General features: G+C 45.4%; 1 protein-coding gene and 3 long non-coding RNA genes across 16 annotated transcripts; 1 reads left to right on the forward strand and 3 right to left on the reverse strand.

Annotated features, from left to right (window-relative positions):
• Window positions 1-196: 196 nt before the first annotated feature.
• Window positions 197-818, reverse strand: LOC127930609 (uncharacterized). Of its 3 annotated transcripts, none has more exons than XR_008138382.1 (3): window positions 788-818; window positions 488-571; window positions 197-433 (listed from the first exon to the last, which is right to left on the reverse strand). It is a non-coding gene; the product is annotated as an uncharacterized LOC127930609 (long non-coding RNA). The 3 variants fall into 3 exon arrangements; XR_008138381.1 differs by having other exon boundaries at window positions 488-599; XR_008138380.1 differs by having other exon boundaries at window positions 488-627.
• A 759-nt stretch (window positions 819-1,577) lies between these two features.
• Window positions 1,578-23,483, reverse strand: cfap298 (cilia and flagella associated protein 298). 5 transcript variants are annotated; one of them, XM_052520219.1, is made up of 8 exons: window positions 23,055-23,483; window positions 22,521-22,662; window positions 18,407-18,574; window positions 14,538-14,605; window positions 12,714-12,872; window positions 8,031-8,162; window positions 4,306-4,401; window positions 1,578-1,799 (listed from the first exon to the last, which is right to left on the reverse strand). In XM_052520219.1, the coding sequence occupies exons 2-8, from the start codon at window positions 22,657-22,659 to the stop codon at window positions 1,689-1,691; spliced, it is 873 nt and encodes a 290-aa protein (XP_052376179.1). In that variant the 5' UTR covers window positions 22,660-22,662; window positions 23,055-23,483; the 3' UTR covers window positions 1,578-1,688. The 5 variants fall into 5 exon arrangements, with proteins under 5 accessions (XP_052376179.1, XP_052376177.1, XP_052376176.1 ...); XM_052520217.1 differs by having other exon boundaries at window positions 4,306-4,419; XM_052520216.1 differs by lacking the exon at window positions 23,055-23,483 and adding an exon at window positions 22,880-23,042 and having other exon boundaries at window positions 4,306-4,419.
• On the reverse strand, window positions 6,282-8,024 carry LOC127930610 (uncharacterized). Of its 4 annotated transcripts, none has more exons than XR_008138385.1 (4): window positions 7,844-8,024; window positions 7,639-7,714; window positions 7,504-7,579; window positions 6,282-7,392 (listed from the first exon to the last, which is right to left on the reverse strand). It is a non-coding gene; the product is annotated as an uncharacterized LOC127930610 (long non-coding RNA). The 4 variants fall into 4 exon arrangements; XR_008138384.1 differs by having other exon boundaries at window positions 7,639-7,752; window positions 7,920-8,017; XR_008138383.1 differs by having other exon boundaries at window positions 7,639-7,752; window positions 7,882-8,017.
• Window positions 9,113-12,698, forward strand: LOC127930611 (uncharacterized). Of its 4 annotated transcripts, none has more exons than XR_008138387.1 (5): window positions 9,113-10,953; window positions 11,720-11,785; window positions 11,866-11,898; window positions 12,297-12,428; window positions 12,462-12,698. It is a non-coding gene; the product is annotated as an uncharacterized LOC127930611 (long non-coding RNA). The 4 variants fall into 4 exon arrangements; XR_008138389.1 differs by having other exon boundaries at window positions 12,495-12,698; XR_008138390.1 differs by lacking the exon at window positions 11,866-11,898 and having other exon boundaries at window positions 12,330-12,428.
• Window positions 23,484-23,518: the final 35 nt, after the last annotated feature.

Genomic DNA, 23,518 nt, shown 5'->3' on the forward strand with positions numbered 1-23,518 from the left:
TCAATATTAGGAAGGTGTTCCTTTGGTATAGTATGTTGCTTCAGAAGGTTGAGAAATGTTCCACTCTATGTGTCCAGGTTACCACTTCCTACCCTGTCCTGCTTGGAAACAGCTCTGTAGTTCAGCCACACCTGTTTGGAATCCTAGTCTTTCTGTCCCCAAGGGACAGTTCCCTTCGCTGTTCTGGAACCTTCACCCCTCTGTTGTTCTGGAACCTTCACCCCTCTGTTGTACTGGAACCTTCACCCCTCTGTTGTTCTGGAACCTTCACCCCTTCTCTGTTGTTCTGGAACCTTCACCCCTTCTCTGTTGTTCTGGAACCTTCACCCCTTCTCTGTTGTTCTGGAACCTTCACCCCTTCTCTGTTGTTCTGGAACCTTCACCCCTTCTCTGTTGTTCTGGAACCTTCACCCCTTCTCTGTTGTTCTGGAACCTTCACCCTTCTCTGTTGTTCTGGAACCTTCACCCTTCTCTGTTGTTCTGGAACCTTCACCCCTTCTCTGTTGTTCTGGAACCTTCACCCCTTCTCTGTTGTTCTGGAACCTTCACCCCTTCTCTGTTGTTCTGGAACCTTCACCCCTTCTCTGTTGTTCTGGAACCTTCACCCCTTCTCTGTTGTTCTGGAACCTTCTGGTTCTGGAACCTTCACCCCTCTGTCTGTTGTTCTGTTGTTCTGGAACCTTCACCCCTTCTCTGTTGTTCTGGAACCTTCACCCCTTCTGTTGTTCTGGAACCTTCACCTTCTCTGTTGTTCTGGAACCTTCACCCTTCTCTGTTGTTCTGGAACCTTCACCCCTCTGTTGTTCTGGAACCTTCACTGGAACCTTCACCCCTTCTCTGTTGTTCTGGAACCTTCAGTGTGAACTCTAGAACTTCCCCCTGTGGAGCGAGGCTGTGGGTGTATCCCAAATAGATTATATAGTGCACTACTTTTGAAAAGGCCCAATTAGTTCATTTAGGGCCCTTGTCTAAAGTAATGCACTCCATAGTGAATAGGGTGTAATTGTGGTAACATCCTGGCTGTATGAAGCACTGGGTTACAGAGGCCTGGTTGGCCCAGGCTGGGACAAAGAGAGGAAGCGAGGTGCATCCTCCTCAGTGAAAGTTCTGATTGATACACCCAGAATACCGGACGTCAACTACCCATGACTCAACAGGGAGTCAGTGAACACACACACAGAGAGAGAGAGAAAGGCCGGGATTCAATGCAAGACTCGTTATAACGCTGCACACTACATCAGACTTATAAAGATCATTTAAAAAAAGGACTTTTGCATTGTAATTTAAGGACATTTACATAATATATCTGCAGTAATAGTGGAATGATAGTGTTTCACAACATATATATATATATTTTTTAAATTACATTCAAAATGGTTAACTTTCTATTAGACAACAAAAGCCACAACTGCCTTTGTTGTCACGATGGGGAAACTGCACCCTCACTCTCTTCCATCGGTGTCACTAGGAGGCGGTGTCCTCTCCTCCTCGAGCACAACCAACAATGACAGAACGGGAAAATCACTCTGTGTGTTGGCGTGTGTATATAGTTACGGCTAAATATATATTTAAAACACTTTTTTTTTGTCAACACACTTTATTTTCAACATTGCAGAACCAACTTAATTATTTTTTGTAAACTTAAACTTACAATTTGTATTAGAAAATAAATAAAATAAGATGTGTGTTTATCTGGGACCCCACTTGATGTTGCTGAGGCCCTGGAACTGTCTCTTTAAGGCCTGTCTGTCTGACCAGTCTGAGTGGAGGTGACTGTCGTCTTCCACCTCGTCCAGCATCTGTCAAAACCACAGACATAATACACTAAGGTTTACGGTAATGTACTCAGATAAAACCACAGACGTAACACACTAAGGTTTACGGTAATGTATCAGATAAAACCAGACATAATACACTAAGGTTTACGGTAATGTATCAGATAAAACCAGACATAATACACTAAGGTCTACGGTAATGTACTCAGATAAAACCAGACACAATACACTATGGGTTACGGTAATGTACTCAGATAAAACCAGACACAATACACTAAGGTTTACGGTAATGTACTCAGATAAAACCAGACACAATACACTAAGGTTTACGGTAATGTACTAAGATAAAGCAGATTATTAAGGAGAGGTGGGAATAGGGTTGCAAAATTCCGGTAACTTTCCCCACAACCAGGATTGGTAGGGAGGTGGGAATATAAAACATGGCACGTGTTTTATAGAAATTACAGGGAAACTGTATAGACTGAAAAATGTATATTCACTGTAGGACAGGGAGTCTGTATAGACTATATAGAATGTATATGTACAGATGAAGTCAGAAGTTTACATACACCTTAGCCAAATACACAATTCCTGACATTTAATCCCAGTAGAAAATCCCTGTTTTAGGTCAGTTAGGATCACCACTTTATTTGAATAATGTGAAGTGTCTGAATAATAGTAGAGAGAATTATTTATTTCAGCTTTTATTTCTTTCATCACATTCCAAGTGGGTCAGAAGTTTACATACACTCAATTAGTATTTGGAAGCATTGCCTTTAAATTGGTTAACTTGGGTCAAATGTTCTGGGTAGCCTTCCACAAGCTTCCCACAATGAAGTTCCTCCTGACAGAGCTGGTGTAACTGAGTTTTGTAGGCCTCCTGACAGAGCTGGTGTAACTTCCTCCCTCCTGACAGAGCTGGTGTAACTGAGTCAGGTTTGTAGGCCTCCTTGCTCGCACACGCTTTTTCAGTTCTGCCCACACATTTTCTATAGGATTGAGGTCAGGGCTTTGTGATGGCCACTCCAATACGTTGACTTTGTTGTCCTTAAGCCATTTTGCCACAACTTTGGAAGTATGCTTGGGGTCATTGTCCATTTGGAAGACCCATTTGCGACCAAGCTTTAACTTCCTGACTGATGTCTTGAGATATTGCTTCAATATATCCACATAATTTTCCTGCCTCATGATGCCATCTATTTTGTGAAGTGCACCAGTCCCTCCTGCAGCAACATGATGCTGCCACCCCCATGCTTCACGGTTGGGATGGTGTTCTTTGGCTTGCAAGCCTCCTTTTTCCCTCCAAACATAACGTTGGTCATTATGGCCAAACATTTATATTTTTGTTTCATCAGACCAGAGGAAAAAGTACGATCTTTGTCCCCATGTGCAGTTGCAAACCGTAGTCTGGCTTTTTTATGAAGGTTTGGAGCAATGGCTTCTTCCTTGCTGAGCGGCCTTTCAGGTTATGTTGATATAGGACTTATTTTACTGTGGATATAGATACTTTTGTACCTGTTTCCTCCAGCATCTTCAAATGGTCCTTTGCTGTTGTTCTGGGATTGATTTTCACTTTTCGCACCAAAGTACGTTCATCTCTAAGAGACAGAAGGCGTCTCCTTCCTGAGCGGTATGACGGCTGCGTGGTCCCATGATGTTTATACTTGCGTACTATTGTTTAAACAGATTAACGTGGTACCTTCAGGCATTTGGAATTTGCTCCCAAGGATGAACCAGACAACAATTTTTTTTCTGAGGTCTTGGCTGATTTCTTTTGATTTTCCCATGATGTCAAGCAAAGAGGCATTTAGTTTGAAGGTAGGCCTTGAAATACCTCAACAGGTACACCTCCAATTGACTCTAATGATGTCTATTAGCCTATCAGAAGCTTCTAAAGCAATGACATAATTTTCTGGAATTTTCCAAGCTGTCTAAAGGCACTTCTGACCCACTGGAATTGTGATACAGTGAATTATAAGTGAAATAATCTGTCTGTAAACAATTGTTGGAAAAATTACTCGTGTCATGCACAAAGTAGATATTTTTACCGACTTGCCAAAATTATAGTGTGTTCACAAGAAATTTGTGGAGTGGTTGAAAATCGAGTTTTAATGACTCCAACCTAAGTGTATGTAAACTTCTGACTTCAACTGAATGTATGTGTGTGTGTGTGTGTATATATGTGTGTGTGTGTGTGTGTGTGTATATGTGTGTGTGTGTATATATATGTGTGTGTGTATATATGTGTGTGTGTGTGTATATATGTGTGTGTGTGTTTGTGTGTGTTTAGATGCAGTGTGTGTATATGTATATATGTGTGAGTGTGTGAGTGTATATGTATATATGTGTGTGTGTGTGTGTGTGTGTATATATGTATGTGTGTGTGAGTGTATATGTATATATGTGTGTGTGTGTGTGTGTGTGTATATATGTATGTGTGTGTGTGTGTGAGTATATATATATATGTATATGTGTGTGTGTGTGAGTATATATATATATGTATATGTGTGTGTGTGTGAGTGAGTCCCACCTTGAGTTCCTGTTGTCTCTTGTAGTGGTGCATCATCATCTGTTTCTGTTGTTCCTCTGTGACCACAGGTTCCCTGGCTGGCGCCCCCTGGCCCCTCTGACAGGAACACATGGTCTAAACATCAGGACGAGCTACACCAGTCGGTCATGGGTGATCAATCTGTTATATCCATTTGTGGGACCTAGAACATCAAAATCTATCCCCCGTCTAGATCTATCAGTGTCTAGATATATCCCCGTCTAGAATGTCTAGATCTATCCCCCGTCTAGATCTATCAGTGTCTAGATCTATCCCCCTCTAGAACGTCTAGATCTATCCCCCTCTAGAACGTCTAGATCTATCCCCCTCTAGAACGTCTAGATCTATCCCCCTCTAGAACGTAACGCACCAGTGTGCACCTCCTCCAGTCAGTAACGCGCCAGTGTGCACCTCCTCCAGTCAATAACGCGCCAGGGTGCATCTCCTCCAGTCAGTAACGCGCTCAGTCAGTGCATGTGCATCTCTCCAGTCAGTAAGTCAGTAACGCCAGTGTGCATCTCCTCCAGTCAGTAACGCGCCAGTGTGCATCTCCTCCAGTCAGTAACGCGCCAGTGTGCATCTCCTCCAGTCAGTAACGCACCATCTCCTCCAGTCAGTAACGCATGTGCATCTCTCCAGTCAGTAACGCGCCAGTGTGCATCTCCTCCAGTCAGTAACGCACCAGTGTGCATCTCCTCCAGTCAGTAACGCACCAGTGTGCATCTCCTCCAGTCAGTAACGCACCAGTGTGCATCTCCTCCAGTCAGTAACGCGCCAGTGTGCATCTCCTCCAGTCAGTAACGCGCCAGTGTGCATCTCCTCCAGTCAGTAACGCGCCAGTGTGCATCTCCTCCAGTCAGTAACGCGCCAGTGTGCATCTCCTCCAGTCAGTAACGCGCCAGTGTGCATCTCCTCCAGTCAGTAACGCGCCAGTGTGCATCTCCTCCAGTCAGTAACGCAGTGTGCATCTCCTCCAGTCAGTAACGTGTGCATCTCCTCCAGTCAGTAACAGTGTGCATCTCCTCCAGTCAGTAACGCGCCAGTGTGCATCTCCTCCAGTCAGTAACGCGTGTGCATCTCAGTGTGCATCTCCTCCAGTCAGTAACGCGCCAGTGTGCATCTCCTCCAGTCAGTAACGCGCCAGTGTGCATCTCCTCCAGTCAGTCAGTAAGTCAGTAACGCCAGTCAGTGTGCATCTCCTCCAGTCAGTAACGCGCCAGTGTGCATCTCCTCCAGTCAGTAACGCGCCAGTGTGCATCTCCTCCAGTCAGTCAGTCAACGCGCCAGTGTGCATCTCCTCCAGTCAGTGCAGTGTGCATCTCCTCCAGTCAGTAACGCGCCAGTGTGCATCTCCTCCAGTCAGTATCTCCTCCAGTCAGTAACGCCCAGTGTGCATCTCCTCCAGTCAGTAACGCGTGTGCATCTCCTCCAGTCAGTGCAGTGTGCATCTCCTCCAGTCAGTAACGCGCCAGTGTGCATCTCCTCCAGTCAGTAACGCGCCAGTGTGCATCTCCTCCAGTCAGTAACGCGCCAGTGTGCATCTCCTCCAGTCAGTAACGCGCCAGTGTGCATCTCCTCCAGTCAGTAACGCGCCAGTGTGCATCTCCTCCAGTCAGTAACGCGCCAGTGTGCATCTCCTCCAGTCAGTAACGCGCCAGTGTGCATCTCCTCCAGTCAGTAACGCGCCAGTGTGCATCTCCTCCAGTCAGTAACGCGCCAGTGTGCATCTCCTCCAGTCAGTAACGCGCCAGTGTGCATCTCCTCCAGTCAGTAACGCGCCAGTGTGCATCTCCTCCAGTGCATCTCTCCAGTGCATCTCCTCCAGTCAGTGCATGTGCATCTCTCCAGTCAGTAACGCGCCAGTGTGCATCTCCTCCAGTCAGTAACGCGCCAGTGTGCATCTCCTCCAGTCAGTAACGCACTAGTGTGCATCTCCTCCAGTCAGTAACGCCCCAGTGTGCATCTCCTCCAGTCAGTAACGCGCCAGTGTGCATCTCCTCCAGTCAGTAACGCGAGTGTGCATCTCCTCCAGTCAGTAACGCGAGTGTGCATCTCCTCCAGTCAGTAACGCGCCAGTGTGCATCTCCTCCAGTCAGTAATAGCTTTTGTACCAAAAGAACCAGTGTTTGGGACAACCGATGGCATAGCAACAACAGACGGCATTTAGCCCTGTTTCACACTAAAAACACTAACATGGAAGTACTGTAAATAACAGGCAAGTACTGTAGATAACAGGCAAGTACTGTAAATAACAGGCAAGTACTGTAGATAGCAGGCAAGTACTGTAAATAACAGGCAAGTACTGTAAATAACAGGCAAGTACTGTAGATAACAGGCAAGTACTGTAAATAACAGGCAAGTACTGTAGATAACAGGCAAGTACTGTAGATAACAGGCAAGTACTGTAGATAACAGGCAAGTACTGTAAATAACAGGCAAGTACTGTAAATAACAGGCAAGTACTGTAAATAACAGGCAAGTACTGTACATAACAGGCAAGTACTCTAAATTACAGGCAAGTACTCTAAATTACAGGCAAGTACTCTAAATTACAGGCAAGTACTGTAGATAACAGGCAAGTACTGTAAATAACAGGCAAGTACTGTAAATAACAGGCAAGTACTCTAAATTACAGGCAAGTACTGTAGATAACAGGCAAGTACTGTAGATAACAGGCAAGTACTGTAAATAACACCAGAGTATGTGAGCAGAGCAAAGCAAGAAAAGCGAGTTTCCCCAAAGGCTGGAGTGTCGGCCTTCTCGCTCGCTCCAATATCGCTCACTTCACGAGCTCAGAGTGTGCCTACCCAGCATGCATTTGCAGTCTACTTGTGTGCTGCTTTATCCCCTACTTTTTTCGACTGATGTGGAGTTGACTAAATATTTTCATAAAGAAGCTAATAAAACACACAGGTGGTAAATCAAGGTGACTTAGAAAAGTATAGCTCCACCCACCTGTCCCTACCGGCTAGTGTTAGTGTAGCTCCACCCACCTGTCCCTACCGGCTAGTTGTAGTGTAGCTCCACCCACCTGTCCCTACCGGCTAGCTGTAGTGTAGCTCCACCCACCTGTCCCTACCGGCTCCAGTCCCTACCGGCTGTTGTAGTGTAGTCCACCCACCTGTCCCTAGCTCCACCCACCTGTCCCTACCGGTCTAGTTGTAGTGTAGCTCCACCCACCTGTCCCTACCGGCTAGCTGTAGTGTAGCTCCACCCACCTGTCCCTACCGGCTAGTTGTAGTGTAGCTCCACCCACCTGTCCCTACCGGCAGGCTCCACCCACCTGTCCCTACCGGCTAGTGTAGCTCCACCCACCTGTCCCTACCGGCTAGTTGTAGTGTAGCTCCACCCACCTGTCCCTACCGGCTAGTTGTAGTGTAGCTCCACCCACCTGTCCCTACCGGTTAGTTGTAGTGTAGCTCCACCCACCTGTCCCTACCGGTTAGTTGCTCCAGTCCCTACCGTAGCTCCACCCACCTGTCCCTACCGGCAAGTTGTCCCTAGTTGTAGCTCCACCCACCTGTCCCTACCGACTAGTTGTAGTGTAGCTCCACCCACCTGTCCCTACCGGCGAGTTGTAGTGTAGCTCCACCCACCTGTCCCTACCGGCTAGTTGTAGTGTAGCTCCACCCACCTGTCCCTACCGGTTAGTTGTAGTGTAGCTCCACCCACCTGTCGCTACTGACAAGTTGTGTAGCTCCACCCACCTTCTGTATTTTGACTACGATCTTGGTTTTGTCGTTCTTGCCGATGTAATCCTGTAGTTTCTTCCCTCTATGCAACTCCTTAGCAGCCCACCACAGCTGAGCCTCCTCCACTGGAATCACCTGGAGAGATGCCTGGGAGAGACGAGGGAGGGAGGGGGAGAGAGGAGGGAGGGAGGGGTAGAGAGGAGAGAGGGAGGAGGGAGAGAGAGAGATATGGGAGGAGGCAGAGAGGAGGGAGGGAGAGAGGAGGGAGGGGGGAGAGAGGCAGGGGGAGGGAGAGAGGAGGGGGGGGGAGAGAGGCAGGGGGAGGGGGAGAGAGGCAGGGGGAGGGGGAGAGAGGCAGGGGGAGGGGGAGAGAGGCAGGGGGAGGGGAGAGAGGCAGGGGGAGGGGGAGAGAAAATGGAGGGAGGGGGAGACAGACAGAGAAACAATTGGACAGAGAGAGGGAGAGGGTTCGGTGATCACTGATATCTCAACTGATAATCAGGGGTTTTGTACATCTGGACAACACACACACAAGGATTCTGAGCAATAAAAATATATTTAAAAACATAAATTGTTGGACATAAGACTGTAAAAAACGGCAGTAAATCAGCTCCAAATGATTTTAATTTCAGAAATCTGTTCCCAAGTATTCTCACACATAGTAGAGAGACATGTGATCTTATATAAATGTCAGCAAGGTTGGAAATGTTTTAGTCCAACATTATACGGTGCATTCAGAAGGTATTCAGACTCCTCTTTTTCCACATTTTGTTACGTTACAACCTTATTCTAAATTTGATTAAATTATTTGTCATTATCTACAATAATGACAAAGTGAAAACAGGTTTTTAGACATTTTTTGCAAATAAAAATAAAAAACAGAAATACCTTATTTACATAAGTATTCAGACCCTTTACTATGAGACTCAAAATTAAGCTCAGTTGCATCCTGTTTCCATTGATCATCCTTGAGATGTTTCGGCAACTTGATTGGAGTCCACCTGTGGTAAATTCAATTGATTGGACATGATTTGGAAAGGCACACACCTGTCTATATAAGGTTGTTGACAGTGCATGTCAGAGCAAAAACCAAGCCATGAGACAGGATTGTGTCGAGGCACAGATCTGGGGAAGGGTACCAAAAATATTCTGCGGCATTGAAGGTCCCCAAGAACACAGTGACCTCCGTCATTGTTAAATGGAAGATGTTTGGAACCACCAAGACTCTCCTAGGTCTGGTCGCCTGGTCAAACTGAGCAATCAGGGGAGAGGGGCCTTGGTCACGGTGGTGACCAAGAACCTGATGGTCACCGACAGAGCTCCAGAGTTCCTCTGTGGAGATGGGAGAACCTTCCAGAAGGACAACCATCTATGCAGCACTCCACCATTCAGTCCTTTATTGTAGAGTGGCCAGACAGAAGCCACTCCTCAGTAAAAGGCACATGACATGACACTCCTGGAGTTTGCCAAAAGGCACCTAAAGGACTCAGACCATGAGAAACAAGACTCTCTGGTCTGATGAAACCAAGATTGAACTCTTTGGCCTGAATGCCAAGCGTCACATCTGGAGGAAACCTGGCACCATCCCTACGGTGAAGCATGGTGGTGGCAGCATCATGCTGTGGGGATGTTTTTCAGCGGCAGGGACTGGGAGAGTAGGCAGGATCGAGGGAAAGATGAACGGAGCAAAGTACAGAGAGATCCTTGATGGAGACCTGCTCCAAGGCACTCAGGACCTCAGACTGGGGTGAAGTTTCACCTTCCAACAGGACAATGACCCTAAACACACAGCCAAGACAATGCAGGAGTGGCTTTGGGACAAGTCTCAGTGTCCTTGAGTGGCCCAGCCAAAGCCAGGACTTGACCCCGATCAAACATCTCTGGAGAGACCTGAAAATAGCTGTGCAGCAACACTCCCCATCCAACGTGACAGAGATTGAGAGGATCTGCAGAGAAGAATGGGAGAAACTCCCCAAATAAAGGTGTGCCAAGCTTGTTGCGTCATACCCAAGAAGACTGGAGGCTGTAATCACTGCAAAACGTGCTTCATCAAAGTACTGAGTAAAGGGTCTGAATACTTATGTAAATGTCATATTTCAGTTAATATTTAATCAAAAATTCTCAAAAAACCTGTTCTTGCTTTGTAATTATGGGGCATTGTGATGTCATTATGGGGTATTGTGATGTCATTATGGGGTATTGTGAAGTCATTATGGGGTATTGTGATGTCATTATGGGGTATTGTGATGTCATTATGGGGTATTGTGTGTAGATTAATGATGGGGGAAAAATACAATTGAATCCATTTTAGAGTAAGGCTGTAATGTAACAAAATGTGGAAATGTCTAGGGGTCTGAATACTTTCCGAATGCCCTGTACAGTATACGTTAGGGCTTATTGAGGTCAAATTGAGGTCAACAAATGATTTGTTATTATGTTCCAGGCCCCCGACCATCTTCCCACGGTTAAATGTAGTTGATGATGCCTGCCACACACTGTAACGTCAGGGAGGTGATGCCTGCCACACACTGTAACGTCAGGGAGGTGATGCCTGCCATACACTGTAACGTCAGGGAGGTGATGCCTGCCATACACTGTAACGCCAGGGAGGTGATGCCTGCCATACACTGTAACGCCAGGGAGGTGATGCCTGCCACACACTGTAACGTCAGGGAGGTGATGCCTGCCATACACTGTAACGTCAGGGAGGTGATGCCTGCCATACACTGTAACGTCAGGGAGGTGATGCCTGCCATACACTAACGTCAGGGAGGTGATGCCTGCCATACACTGTAACGTCAGGGAGGTGATGCCTGCCATACACTGTAACGTCAGGGAGGTGATGCCTGCCATACACTGTAACGTCAGGGAGGTGATGCCTGCCATACACTGTAACGTCAGGGAGGTGATGCCTGCCACACACTGTAACGTCAGGGAGGTGATGCCTGCCATACACTGTAACGCCTGCCAAACACTGGAACGTCAGGGAGGTGATGCCTGCCACACACTGGCCACACACTGTAACGTCAGGTGATGCCTGCCATACACTGTAACGTAACGTCAGGGAGGTGATGCCTGCCATACACTGGAACGTCAGGGAGGTGATGCCTGCCACACACTGTAACGTCAGGGAATGCCTGCCAGGTCAGGGAGGTGATGCCTGCCATACACTGTAACGTCAGGGAGGTGATGCCTGCCATACACCTGCCATAACGTCAGGGAGGTGATGCCTGCCATACACTGTAACGTCAGGGAGGTGATGCCTGCCATACACTGTAACGTCAACGTCAGGGAGGTGATGCCTGCCATACACTGTAACGTCAGGGAGGTGATGCCTGCCATACACTGTAACGTCAGGGAGGTGATGCCTGCCATACACTGCCAGGGAGGTGACACTGTAACATCAGGGAGGTGATGCCTGCCATACACTGTAACGTCAGGGAGGTGATGCCTGCCATACACTGTAACGTCAGGGAGGTGATGCCTGCCATACACTGTAACATCAGGGAGGTGATGCCTGCCATACACTGTGATGCCTGCCATACACGTCAGGGAGGTGATGCGTCAGGGAGGTGATGCCTGCCATACACTGTAACGTCAGGGAGGTGATGCCTGCCATACACTGTAACGTCAGGGAGGTGATGCCTGCCATACACTGTAACGTCAGGGAGGTGATGCCTGCCATACACTGTAACGTCAGGGAGGTGATGCCTGCCATACACTGTAACGTCAGGGAGGTGATGCCTGCCACACACTGTAACGTCAGGGAGGTGATGCCTGCCATACACTGTAACGTCAGGGAGGTGATGCCTGCCAGGGAGGTGATGCCTGCCACTGTAACGCCAGGGAGGTGATGCCTGCCATACACTGTAACGCCAGGGAGGTGATGCCTGCCATACACTGTAACGTACAGGGAGGTGATGCCTGCCATACACTGGGAGGTGAACGCCAGGGAGGTGATGCCTGCCATACACTGGAACGTCAGGGAGGTGATGCCTGCCATACACTGTAACGTCAGGGAGGAGCCTGTGATGCCTGCCATACACTGTATGCGCCATACACTCAGGGAGGTGATGCCTGCCATACACTGGGAACGTGGAACAGGGAGGTGATGCCTGCCACACACTGTAACGCCAGGGAGGTGATGCCTGCCACACACTGTAACGTCAGGGAGGTGATGCCTGCCATACACTGGAACGTCAGGGAGGTGATGCCTGCCATACACCTATACACTGGAACGTCAGGGAGGTGATGCCTGCCACACACTGTAACGTCAGGGAGGTGATGTCTGCCATACACTGTAACGTCAGGGAGGTGATGCCTGCCATACACTGGAACGTCAGGGAGGTGATGCCTGCCATACACTGGAACGTCAGGGAGGTGATGCCTGCCATACACTGGAACGTCAGGGAGGTGATGCCTGCCATACACTGTAACATCAGGGAGGTGATGCCTGCCACACACTGTAACGTCAGGGAGGTGATGCCTGCCATACACTGTAACGTCAGGGAGGTGATGCCTGCCACACACTGTAACGTCAGGGAGGTGATGCCATGTACAGACCCAGTCCACAGAATTAACAACAACTGAGATAAATATTTAATAAATGTATTAATAAATAGAAGGACAGATGATCTCTATGGGGAAGCCATCCGGTGGTATTGTGACGACCCAGGAAGAGGCCTGCTGTTTACCTACCTGTGTTCCTGACAGGTCCTCCTGGTCCTCCAGCTCCATCCTGATTGGGTCGTGTGGCGGCAAGCCCATGGGGTAGACAATCATCACCGCGCCCCTCAGCTGGTCCAGCGCCTCCTTCACCGTCTCCATGGTAACACACACACCAGCCACCGCCTGTTTCTGAAGAGCACGAAAGGAGGAGAAATAAGACCCCAAATGACACCCTAAACCCTACATAGTGCACTACTTCCCCTATAGGGCCCAGGTCCAAAGTAGTGCACCATGTAGGTGTGATCCATTAGATGTAGTTTTTCATATCTGGTGTAGGCCTAGAATGTGAGATGACGTGAGTGTCTGTGTTTTGGATATTTAAATACAGTAGTTACCTTAGAGATGACTGTCTGTGTGTTGGATATTTAAATACTGTAGTTACCTTAGAGATGACTGTGTGTTGGATATTTAAATACAGTAGTTACCTTAGAGATGACTGTGTGTTGGATATTTAAATACAGTAGTTACCTTAGAGATGACTGTGTTTCGGATATTTAAATACAGTAGTTACCTTAGAGATGACTGTCTGTGTTGGATATTTAAATACAGTAGTTACCTTAGAGATGACTGTCTGTGTTGGATATTTACATATTACCTTAGAGATGACTGTCTGTGTGTTGGATATTTAAATATTACCTTAGAGATGACTGTCTGTGTTGGATATTTAAATACAGTAGTTACCTTAGAGATGACTGTGTATTGGATATTTAAATATTACCTTAGAGATGACTGTCTGTGTTGGATATTTAAATATTACCTTAGAGATGACTGTCTGTGTTGGATATTTAAATATTACCTTAGAGATGACTGTCTGTGTTGGATATTTAAATATTACCTTAGAGATGACTGTCTGTGTTGGATATTTAAATATTACCTTAGAGATGACTGTCTGTGTTGGATATTTAAATATAGTACCTTAGAGATGACTGTCTGTGTTGGATATTTAAATATTACCTTAGAGATGACTGTCTGTGTGTTGGATATTTAAATATTACCTTAGAGATGACTGTCTGTGTGTTGGATATTTAAATACAGTAGTTACCTTAGAGATGACTGTGTGTTGGATATTTAAATACAGTAGTTACCTTAGAGATGACTGTCTGTGTTGGATATTTAAATATTACCTTAGAGATGACTGTCTGTGTGTTGGATATTTAAATACAGTAGTTACCTTAGAGATGACTGTGTGTTGGATATTTAAATACAGTAGTTACCTTAGAGATGACTGTCTGTGTGTTGGATATTTAAATATTACCTTAGAGATGACTGTCTGTGTGTTGGATATTTAAATACAGTAGTTACCTTAGAGATGACTGTCTGTGTGTTGGATATTTAAATACAGAGATGAGTTACCTTAGAGATGACTGTCTGTGTGTGGGATATTTAAATATTACCTTAGAGATGATGACTGTCTGTGTGTTGGATATTTAAATACAGAAATGACTGTTACCTTAGAGATGACTGCCTGTGTTGGATATTTAAATACCGTAGTTACCTTAGAGATGACTGTCTGTGTGTTGGATATTTAAATATTACCTTAGAGATGACTGTCTGTGTGTTGGATATTTAAATACAGTAGTTACCTTAGAGATGACTGTCTGTGTGTTGGATATTTAAATATTACCTTAGAGATGACTGTCTGTGTGTTGGATATTTAAATACAGTAGTTACCTTAGAGATGACTGTCTGTGTGTTGGATATTTACATACTACCTTAGAAATGACTGTCTGTGTTGGATATTTAAATATTACCTTAGAGATGACTGTGTGTTGGATATTTAAATACCGTAGTTACCTTAGAGATGACTGCCTTGGCCTCCTCCATAGTGTTCCTTAGCACCTCCTTCATCTTCTGGTTCGGAGCTGGAAGAGGAGGAAGAGGGAGCACACTCAGGTTCAGGGTTAATTCCATTTACAGAAAGTAAACCAAATGACAAATTTTCCTAATTGAAAAGCATTGAGAAAATTGGAATTTCAGTGGTACTTTCTGAATTGATCCCAACTCTCTCAGGTTCACAACAATATAGCCAGGAGGACTCTTGCCAGTCTCTATACAAGAGCCAAGCCCCTGGGCAGAGAGAGCAGGCTCCAGACTGGTGGAGGTAGGAGCACACAGAACTACTGTATGTCAGCTAGAACAAGTGTCAATTGTCCTCTTTACTAAAGCAAATATTTTTTTTTTTTCTCCTTTAATTTAACTAGGCAAGTCAGTTAAGAACAAATTCTTATTTACTACGATGGCCTACACCGGACAAACCCCAACGACGCTGGGCCAATTGTGCGGCGCCCTATGGGACTCCCAATCACGGCCGGATGTGATACAGCCTGGATTTGAACCAGGGTGTCTGTAGTGACGCCTCTAGCACTGAGATGCAGTGCCTTAGACCACTGGGCCACTAGGGAGCCCACAGTGACCAAGACACTGGCCACAAAGAGCAGGATCCAGGCCCAGACCAAATTATGGTGGCCATCAAATCAAATTTGTCACATACAGTGAGTATAGAAGAAAACGGAACCAAACTAGGGATGTTAACGGTTAGCTGCTTTAATTGGTTAGCTGCTTTAATTGGTTAGCTGCTTTAATTGGTTAGCTGCTTTAATTGGTTAGCTGCTTTAATTGGTTAGCTGCTTTAATTGGTTAGCTGCTTTAATTGGTTAGCTGCTTTAATTGGTTAGCTGCTTTAATTGGTTAGCTGCTTTAATTGGTTAGCTGATGAAAAATACATTTGACCAGTCATGCTTATCAGTCTCAGGTTCATTTGCATAATTTGTGAATGTGTGTATTTGCGTTAGTCATCATGTATCCAATTTATTACATGCCACAGCATACACAGCCTAGTTTGAGGAGAGGAATAGTCTACCACCTGTTAGACAGGACCAGAGGAGCTCCACAGCCTAGTTGAGGAGAGGAATAGTCTACCACCTGTCAGACAGGACCAGAGGAGCACCACAGCCTAGTTTGAGGAGAGGAATAGTCTACCACCTGTCAGACAGGACCAGAGGAGCTCCACAGCCTAGTTTGAGGAGAGGAATAGTCTACCACCTGTCAGACAGGACCAGAGGAGCACCACAGCCTAGTTTGAGGAGAGGAAGTCTACAACCTGTCAGACAGGACCAGAGGAGCACCACAGCCTAGTTTGAGGAGAGGAAGTCTACAACCTGTCAGACAGGACCAGAGGAGCTCCACAGCCTAGTTTGAGGAGAGGAATAGTCTACCACCTGTCAGACAGGACAAGAGGAGCTCCACAGCCTAGTTTGAGGAGAGGAATGTCAGACAGGACCAGAGGAGCTCCACAGCCTAGTTTGAGGAGAGGAAGTCCACCTGTCAGACAGGACCAGAGGAGCACCACAGCCTAGTTTGAGGAGAGGAGGAATAGTCTACCACCTGTCAGACAGGACCAGAGGAGCTCCACAGCCTAGTTTGAGGAGAGGAAGTCTACCACCTGTCAGACAGGACCAGAGGAGCTCCACAGCCTAGTTTGAGGAGAGGAATAGTCTACCACCTGTCAGACAAGACCAGAGGAGCACCACAGCCTAGTTTGAGGAGAGGAAGTCTACCACCTGTCAGACAGGACCAGAGGAGCTCCACAGCCTAGTTTGAGGAGAGGAATAGTCTACCACCTGTCAGACAAGACCAGAGGAGCACCACAGCCTAGTTTGAGGAGAGGAAGTCTACAACCTGTCAGACAGGACCAGAGGAGCTCCACAGCCTAGTTTGAGGAGAGGAATAGTCTACCACCTGTCAGACAGGACCAGAGGAGCTCCACAGCCTAGTTTGAGGAGAGGAATAGTCTACCACCTGTCAGACAGGACCAGAGGAGCTCCACAGCCTAGTTTGAGGAGAGGAATAGTCTACCACCTGTCAGACAGGACCAGAGGAGCACCACAGCCTAGTTTGAGGAGAGGAATAGTCTACCACCTGTCAGACAGGACCAGAGGAGCTCCACAGCCTAGTTTGAGGAGAGGAATAGTCTACCACCTGTCAGACAGGACCAGAGGAGCTCCACAGCCTAGTTTGAGGAGAGGAATAGTCTACCACCTGTCAGACAGGACCAGAGGAGCACCACAGCCTAGTTTGAGGAGAGGAATAGTCTACCACCTGTCAGACAGGACCAGAGGAGCACCACAGCCTAGTTTGAGGAGAGGAATAGTCTACCACCTGTCAGACAGGACCAGAGGAGCACCACAGCCTAGTTTGAGGAGAGGAAGTCTACAACCTGTCAGACAGCATGATAGCAACTCCTGAAAAATCTGGTAAGAGAATGAAACATGCTTTTGTAAACTCATTGCGCAACAAATAACAATTCTAAACGCCATCTCGTATTTAAAAAAAAAAAAACAGTTTTGATGACCACGATTAAAAATGTCTTACCTCGCTTCAAAGCAGCTTAGCGAAAAATCAGAACATAGAAACGTGGAGGCAATTCTTTCATAAAGACTTCATGCCATTAACCAGCACTTCTCTCCTGTTCTATTGGTTTCTATATCAACTTTCTTTCATTTGCCCAGAAGACAAAAGTCACAATTCTAGTGATATTAGCAACACATCCTAGTTGTTGCTATTAGATTCCCCCTCTTTGGATGGAAATGGAAATGCTATTTTCTGTCACATGTAGAACCGCTCACAATACACATGTGCTGTTTAGAACAGTGTTTTCCAGCCAATTAGGTTTTTGGCAAATGTTTGAAAATGACGCTTCTTCATTAAAAGGAGTTGCGTGTTCGATAATAAGACTATATAGCCTTTTGACTGTAAGGACGATAGGCATTTGTCGTTGTGGTCATGTTTACATGAAGCTCTTAATGAAAAATATCTGTCCGCTTGTTTGGCCGAGGAATGCTCAAGTCCGTTCTCTATATTGATAACTGATCACGCTATTCACGATGAAAAAACAACCACATGGAGTCACCCATCAATACATGCTTACCTGTACCTATGTTTGTCCTGTACAGAAGCAAAGAGGACCAAAAGAACCAAACGGAACCAAAGAGGACCAAAAGAACCAAACGGAACCAAACAGAAGCAAAGAGGACCAAAAGAACCAAACGGAACCAAACAGAAGCAAAGAGGACCAAAAGAACCAAACGGAAGCAAAGAGGACCAAAAGAACCAAACGGAAGCAAAGAGGACCAAAAGAACCAAACGGAACCAAACAGAAGCAAAGAGGACCAAAAGAACCAAACAGAAGCAAAGAGGACCAAAAGAACCAAACGGAAGCAAAGAGGACCAAAAGAACCAAACGGAACCAAACAGAAGCAAAGAGGACCAAATAGAACAATACGGAACCAAATAGAACCATACGGAACAAAATAGAACCATACGGAACCAAATAGAACTATACGGAACCAAATAGAACAATACGGAACCAAACAGAAGCAAATAGAACCATACAGAACCAAATAGAACCATACGGAACCAAATAGAACCATACGGAACCAAATAGAACAATACGGAACCAAACAGAAGCAAATAGAACCATACGGAACCATGCAGAAGCAAAGAGGACCAAAAGAACCAAACGGAACCAAACAGAAGCAAATGGAACAAAACGGGGAGGAACGTACATATATTGTCCAATGGACAATTTAGTGTGATTTTATTTATTATACATTTTTCCGTTCTGGGGTAACCTATTCCGACTAAGAATACACCTCTGGACTCACCGTGTCCGTTCCTCCTTCCGATCTCATCCTTGTTGAATTCAGGTCCTCCGCTGGGGACACACCTCTCCTCCCACTCGTCTTTCAGCTTCAGGTCAACAACCTGTTCATCCGTCAGACCCTGCATGTTGGGGGGCAGCGTCACGCCGTGGTCCACCAGCTCTGGGAACTCTGAGGGAGGAGACAGGAGAATGGAAGAGAGTGTAGAGCTAGTTAGTTAGCTGTATTGTGTATTATATAGTGTAGGGCTAGCTGTATTGTGTATAACACATAGTGTAGAGCTAGCTAGTTAGCTCTATTGTGTAGAACAGTGTAGAGCTAGCTAATTAGCTGTATTGTATACAACAGTGTAGAGCTAGCTAATTTACTGTAGTGTACAACATAGTGTAGAGCTAGTTAATTAGCTGTGTTGTGTAGAACATAGTGTAGAGCTAGCTAATTAGCTGTATTGTATACAACGTACAGTACCAGTCAAGAGTTTGACACACCTACTCAATCCAGGGTTCCCTTTATTTTTACTATTTTCTACATTGTAGAATAATAGTGAAGACAAACTATGAAATAAAACATGGAATAATGTAGTAACCAAAAAAGTGTTAAACATATATATTTGAGATTCTTCAAAGTAGCCACCCGTTGCCCTGATAACAGCTTTGCACACTCTGAGTAGGTGTGTCCAAACTGGTACTGTACATGTAGCCATGTAATGCCTATACTGGTCAATGGTGTACAAATGCAGCTACGTATGGAAGCTTCTGCTAAAGTTAATTAAAAAAAATATAGAGACTCGTTCCAAACGGACCAGAGGACAACTAGACCCGTTCTGTATAGACCTGGTCAGATCCAGACCTGGCCCGGTCCGAGTGAGGGAAGCAGCAGAAAAGGTCATTTATTAAGCTACTTTAATAAGCGGAGCTGGTAAGGCACGAGAGAAGGGAGAGAGAGGTGCCGATCTAGTAGGCGGGGGAAGTGCCACACTGTGAGAGAGTGACACAGGGAGGGAGAGGTGTCGTACTGTGAGAGAGGGACACAGGGAGGGAGAGGTGTCGTACTGTGAGAGAGTGTGACACTTCTGAATATGGGGCACAAATTGTTTCGCCCCCACCTCCCAGAGTCCTCCTTGCTAGCTCCAAACTGCCAAACACCTGCACTCACCGTCAATAACAGAACTGACCGGCCAGGGCGAAGGACACTGCCTAACGGTCTCCCCCGCTAGCACAGCAGGTGGGGGGACACCATGTGCTAGCTAACTAGCTAGCTTGCTATTTTGCGACACCATGTGCTAGTTAGATGGCACGTGTCGGCCCAGCCTCCCGCCTCCTGCGTACCGGAGAAAACTGTGCCTGACAGGCGGAGGTAAATGACACAGTCTAAAGGTCGCCACCGGCCTGCTGTGTATCGGACTAGCTGACCAAGCTAGCACACAGTGTCCTTCGCTCCCGCCTGCCGAACAACTGCTCTCACCGTCGTTAACAGAACTGCCGAAAAACAGTGACCGATCGGCAGAGACAAAGAACACTGTCTACTGGTGTACGGTTAGCTAGCAACCGTTGCCCCTTCTGTGGGGTATATCGACGGCTGGCACCCAACATTATTGTGCATTAACGCCACCTACTGTACTGGAGCGCCCCCATCACCTGCCTGTCTTAGCTTAAAAATTGACCAATAGAAATATAGAGGGGTTCCTGCAGATGCATGAATACCAACATGCAGGAACGCCCTGAATTGCAGGCCGCTATTGAACCCTTCTCACTATAGTAGACTAATAGCTGCTTAGGTCATTTATAATCAACTATGTAGTAGACTAATAGCTGCTTAGGTCATTTATAATCAACTATGTAGTAGACTAATAGCTGCTTAGGTCATTTATAATCAACTATGTAGTAGACTAATAGCTGCCTAGGTCATTTATAATCAACTATGTAGTAGACTAATAGCTGCTTAGGTCATTTATAATCAACTATGTAGTAGACTAATAGCTGCTTAGGTCATTTATAATCAACTATATAGTAGACTAATAGCTGCTTAGGTCATTTATAATCAACTATATAGTAGACTAATAGCTGCTTAGGTCATTTATAATCAACTATGTAGTAGACTAATAGCTGCTTAGGTCATTTATAATCAACTATGTAGTAGACTAATAGCTGCTTAGGTCATTTATAATCAACTATATAGTAGACTAATAGCTGCTTAGGTCATTTATAATCAACTATGTAGACTAGGTCATTTATAATCAACTATGTAGTAGACTAATAGCTGCTTAGGTCATTTATAATCAACTATGTAGTAGACTAATAGCTGCTTAGGTCATTTATAATCAACTATGTAGTAGACTAATAGCTGCTTAGGTCATTTATAATGTATGTAGTAGACTAATAGCTGCTTAGGTTATTTATAATCAACTATGTAGTAGACTAATAGCTGCTTAGGTCATTTATAATCAACTATGTAGTAGACTAATAGCTGCCTAGGTCATTTATAATCAACTATATAGTAGACTAATAGCTGCTTAGGTTATTTATAATCAACTATGTAGTAGACTAATAGCTGCCTAGGTCATTTATAATCAACTATATAGTAGACTAATAGCTGCCTATGTTAGTACCCGTCTTGACTTCATCAAACCGGGAGAAGATAGTTAAGCTAGCTAATGTTAGATAGAAAGGCTAATTGAGGCAGCAATTTCTGATCCTACAGTTACAAATAACAACAACTCCATTCAGAATATTAAGTAGCAGCCTACCTGTTGGCTCTTGGTCGTTGAAGCCTATACTTCTCCATTTAACTCCATTTAACATTTTTTAAATGATTTTTTTACACCTTTATTTAACTAGGCAAGTCAGTTAAGAAGAAATTATTATTTTCAATGACGGCCTAGGAACAGTGCCCCTGTTCAGGGGCAGAACGACAGATTTGTACCTTGTCAGCTCGGGGTTTTGAACTTGCAACCTTCCGGTTACTAGTCCAACACTAACCACTAGGCTACCCTGCCGCCCCATTTTAAAGCTGCAATGTACATTTTTGAGTGAAATGTGTGTAATAGATCTGTCATTCTCATTGAAAGCCAGTCTAAGAAGTGGTAGATCTCTTCTGTGTGCACTATTTCTATGCTTCCCCGTTATTAAGTTTTGCTTCTGCGTCTTTTACTTTCAGTTTTGTACACCAGCTTCAAACAGCTGAAAATACAATATTTTAGGTTATGGAGAAGATATTTCACAGCGGTTTAGATGGTACAATGATTCTCTACACTACACTTGGTTGTTTTGTCACAAACTGAAATTAGGCAAACTATTTGAATTTTAGCAACCAGGAAATGGCAGAGAGATTTCTGCAGAGCGGATCTTTAATTCCATCGTCCATTTGATTAGATATCTCGTAACTTTTGCCACACATGGATGTTCTGTGACTGTAGCTTATTGCCGCTTTGATGACTCACAATTGGCCTACAACAACCTACATGTGCCACTCCTGTGCAAAGCAAGAGCATCAGCGTAAAGTATACTGTTCGGCACTGTCGGATGGGGCCACGGTGTCTCCCGACCCCTCCTGTCTCAGCCTCAAGAATTCATGCTGTAGTAGTTTGTGTCGGGGGGCTTAGGGTCAGTCTGTTATATCTGGAGTATTTCTCCTGTCTTATCCGGTGTCCTGTGTGAATGTAAGTATGCCCTCTCTAATTCTCTCTCGGAGGACCTGAGCCCTTGGACCATGCCTCAGGACTACCTGGCCTGATGACTCCTTGCTGTCCCCAGTCCAGTTTTTCCTAGCCACCCTGCTTCTACACCTACATTGCTTGCTGTTTGGGGTTTTAGGCTGGGTTTCTGTACAGCACTTTGTGACATCATCTGATGTAAGAAAGGACTTTATAAATACATTTGATTTGATTGATACAATGTCTCTCTCTCTCTCTGGATCTGTGTGGGGCCCTTCCGGACAAGCCAGTTAAAATTACACAGCCCATACCCGTTACAATCAGATCCGACCCAGACAGGTTATTTAGAATTCTGGGCCCGGATCGAGTCTCGGGGTACAGGTGGATCCGTGAAGACCACTAATTGGCACAAGACAGAGGCAGGGTTTATAGCTACATGTTCTTACACCCACTAACGTTACTCACCTGAGCATATCCTGTCTACTTTGAGCCTGGTGTTATAGATGGCTGTGACCTGCTGGGTCAGGGTTTCCAACGGGACGTCGACTGACGTGCTGAACAGGAACTGGCTTTCGTCACCACGTTTCACGTGCAGCTGCACCATTCTCTGCAATGATGTCAAAGTATTAGCTAGCTAATTAGCTCGCCAGCCAGTTGTGAATCCTAAACTATTATATTAGGTTAGATATACCTCCCCACCCCCTTCCCTTAAGTTGCGAGCTAACTAGACAGATGTTATAGAGCCGGTAGGTAACGTTAACTATGTCAGCTGGCGGACTAGTCTAAAAGTTATAGCTACCAAGCTCCATCAGAAATTAAGTTACCATAGCAACTAAACACCAACTTCCCTCTGTTGATAACTAACTAGCGTTAGCTGTGAAACAACTTGAGCGTCAACTTTTATTTTTTAGCAACATAGAAATTACTAGCATTTTACAGGCAAATTAACATTGTGCCATGGATAAGCGTTAACTTTATAACAGTAGACAAAAAACCTACCGCTGTGGAAAAGGTAGCGTCAGGAAGGACAAAATATAGCAGTGTACCAGAGGTGTCGCAGAGTTCAATCGTTTGTAAACGCAGTATCGCGAGACATCCGGGAACCCTGGCGAAACACCACAAAGATAATTTTGAAGAGATGGGGAAACTCTATTGGAATAGTATTAACGCCCATTGTGTACGTTGCTCATGTTACGTTGAAGAGCCACGCTGTTCATTCTGGGCGATTCTGGGACAAGGAAAGCTCTCCTTCAAGGTGTGAATGTGAGTTAATTGGACGCTAAACTCAAAAATCCAATATAAGCATGAACTTCTTCAACAATAAGTACAACATTACAAATATGTTCCAAGATGTAAGACAATCAACTTTCCATCTGTGATATTTTATAGCTTTGGAATCGTGACATTACGTACTTTCGAGGAAAATAGGCACATTTCTCGACTGCGTGACGATTAGCTTAGCA

The sequence above is a fragment of the Oncorhynchus keta genome, chromosome 6 (genome assembly GCF_023373465.1).
Source record: "Oncorhynchus keta strain PuntledgeMale-10-30-2019 chromosome 6, Oket_V2, whole genome shotgun sequence".
NCBI lineage: Eukaryota > Metazoa > Chordata > Actinopteri > Salmoniformes > Salmonidae > Oncorhynchus > Oncorhynchus keta.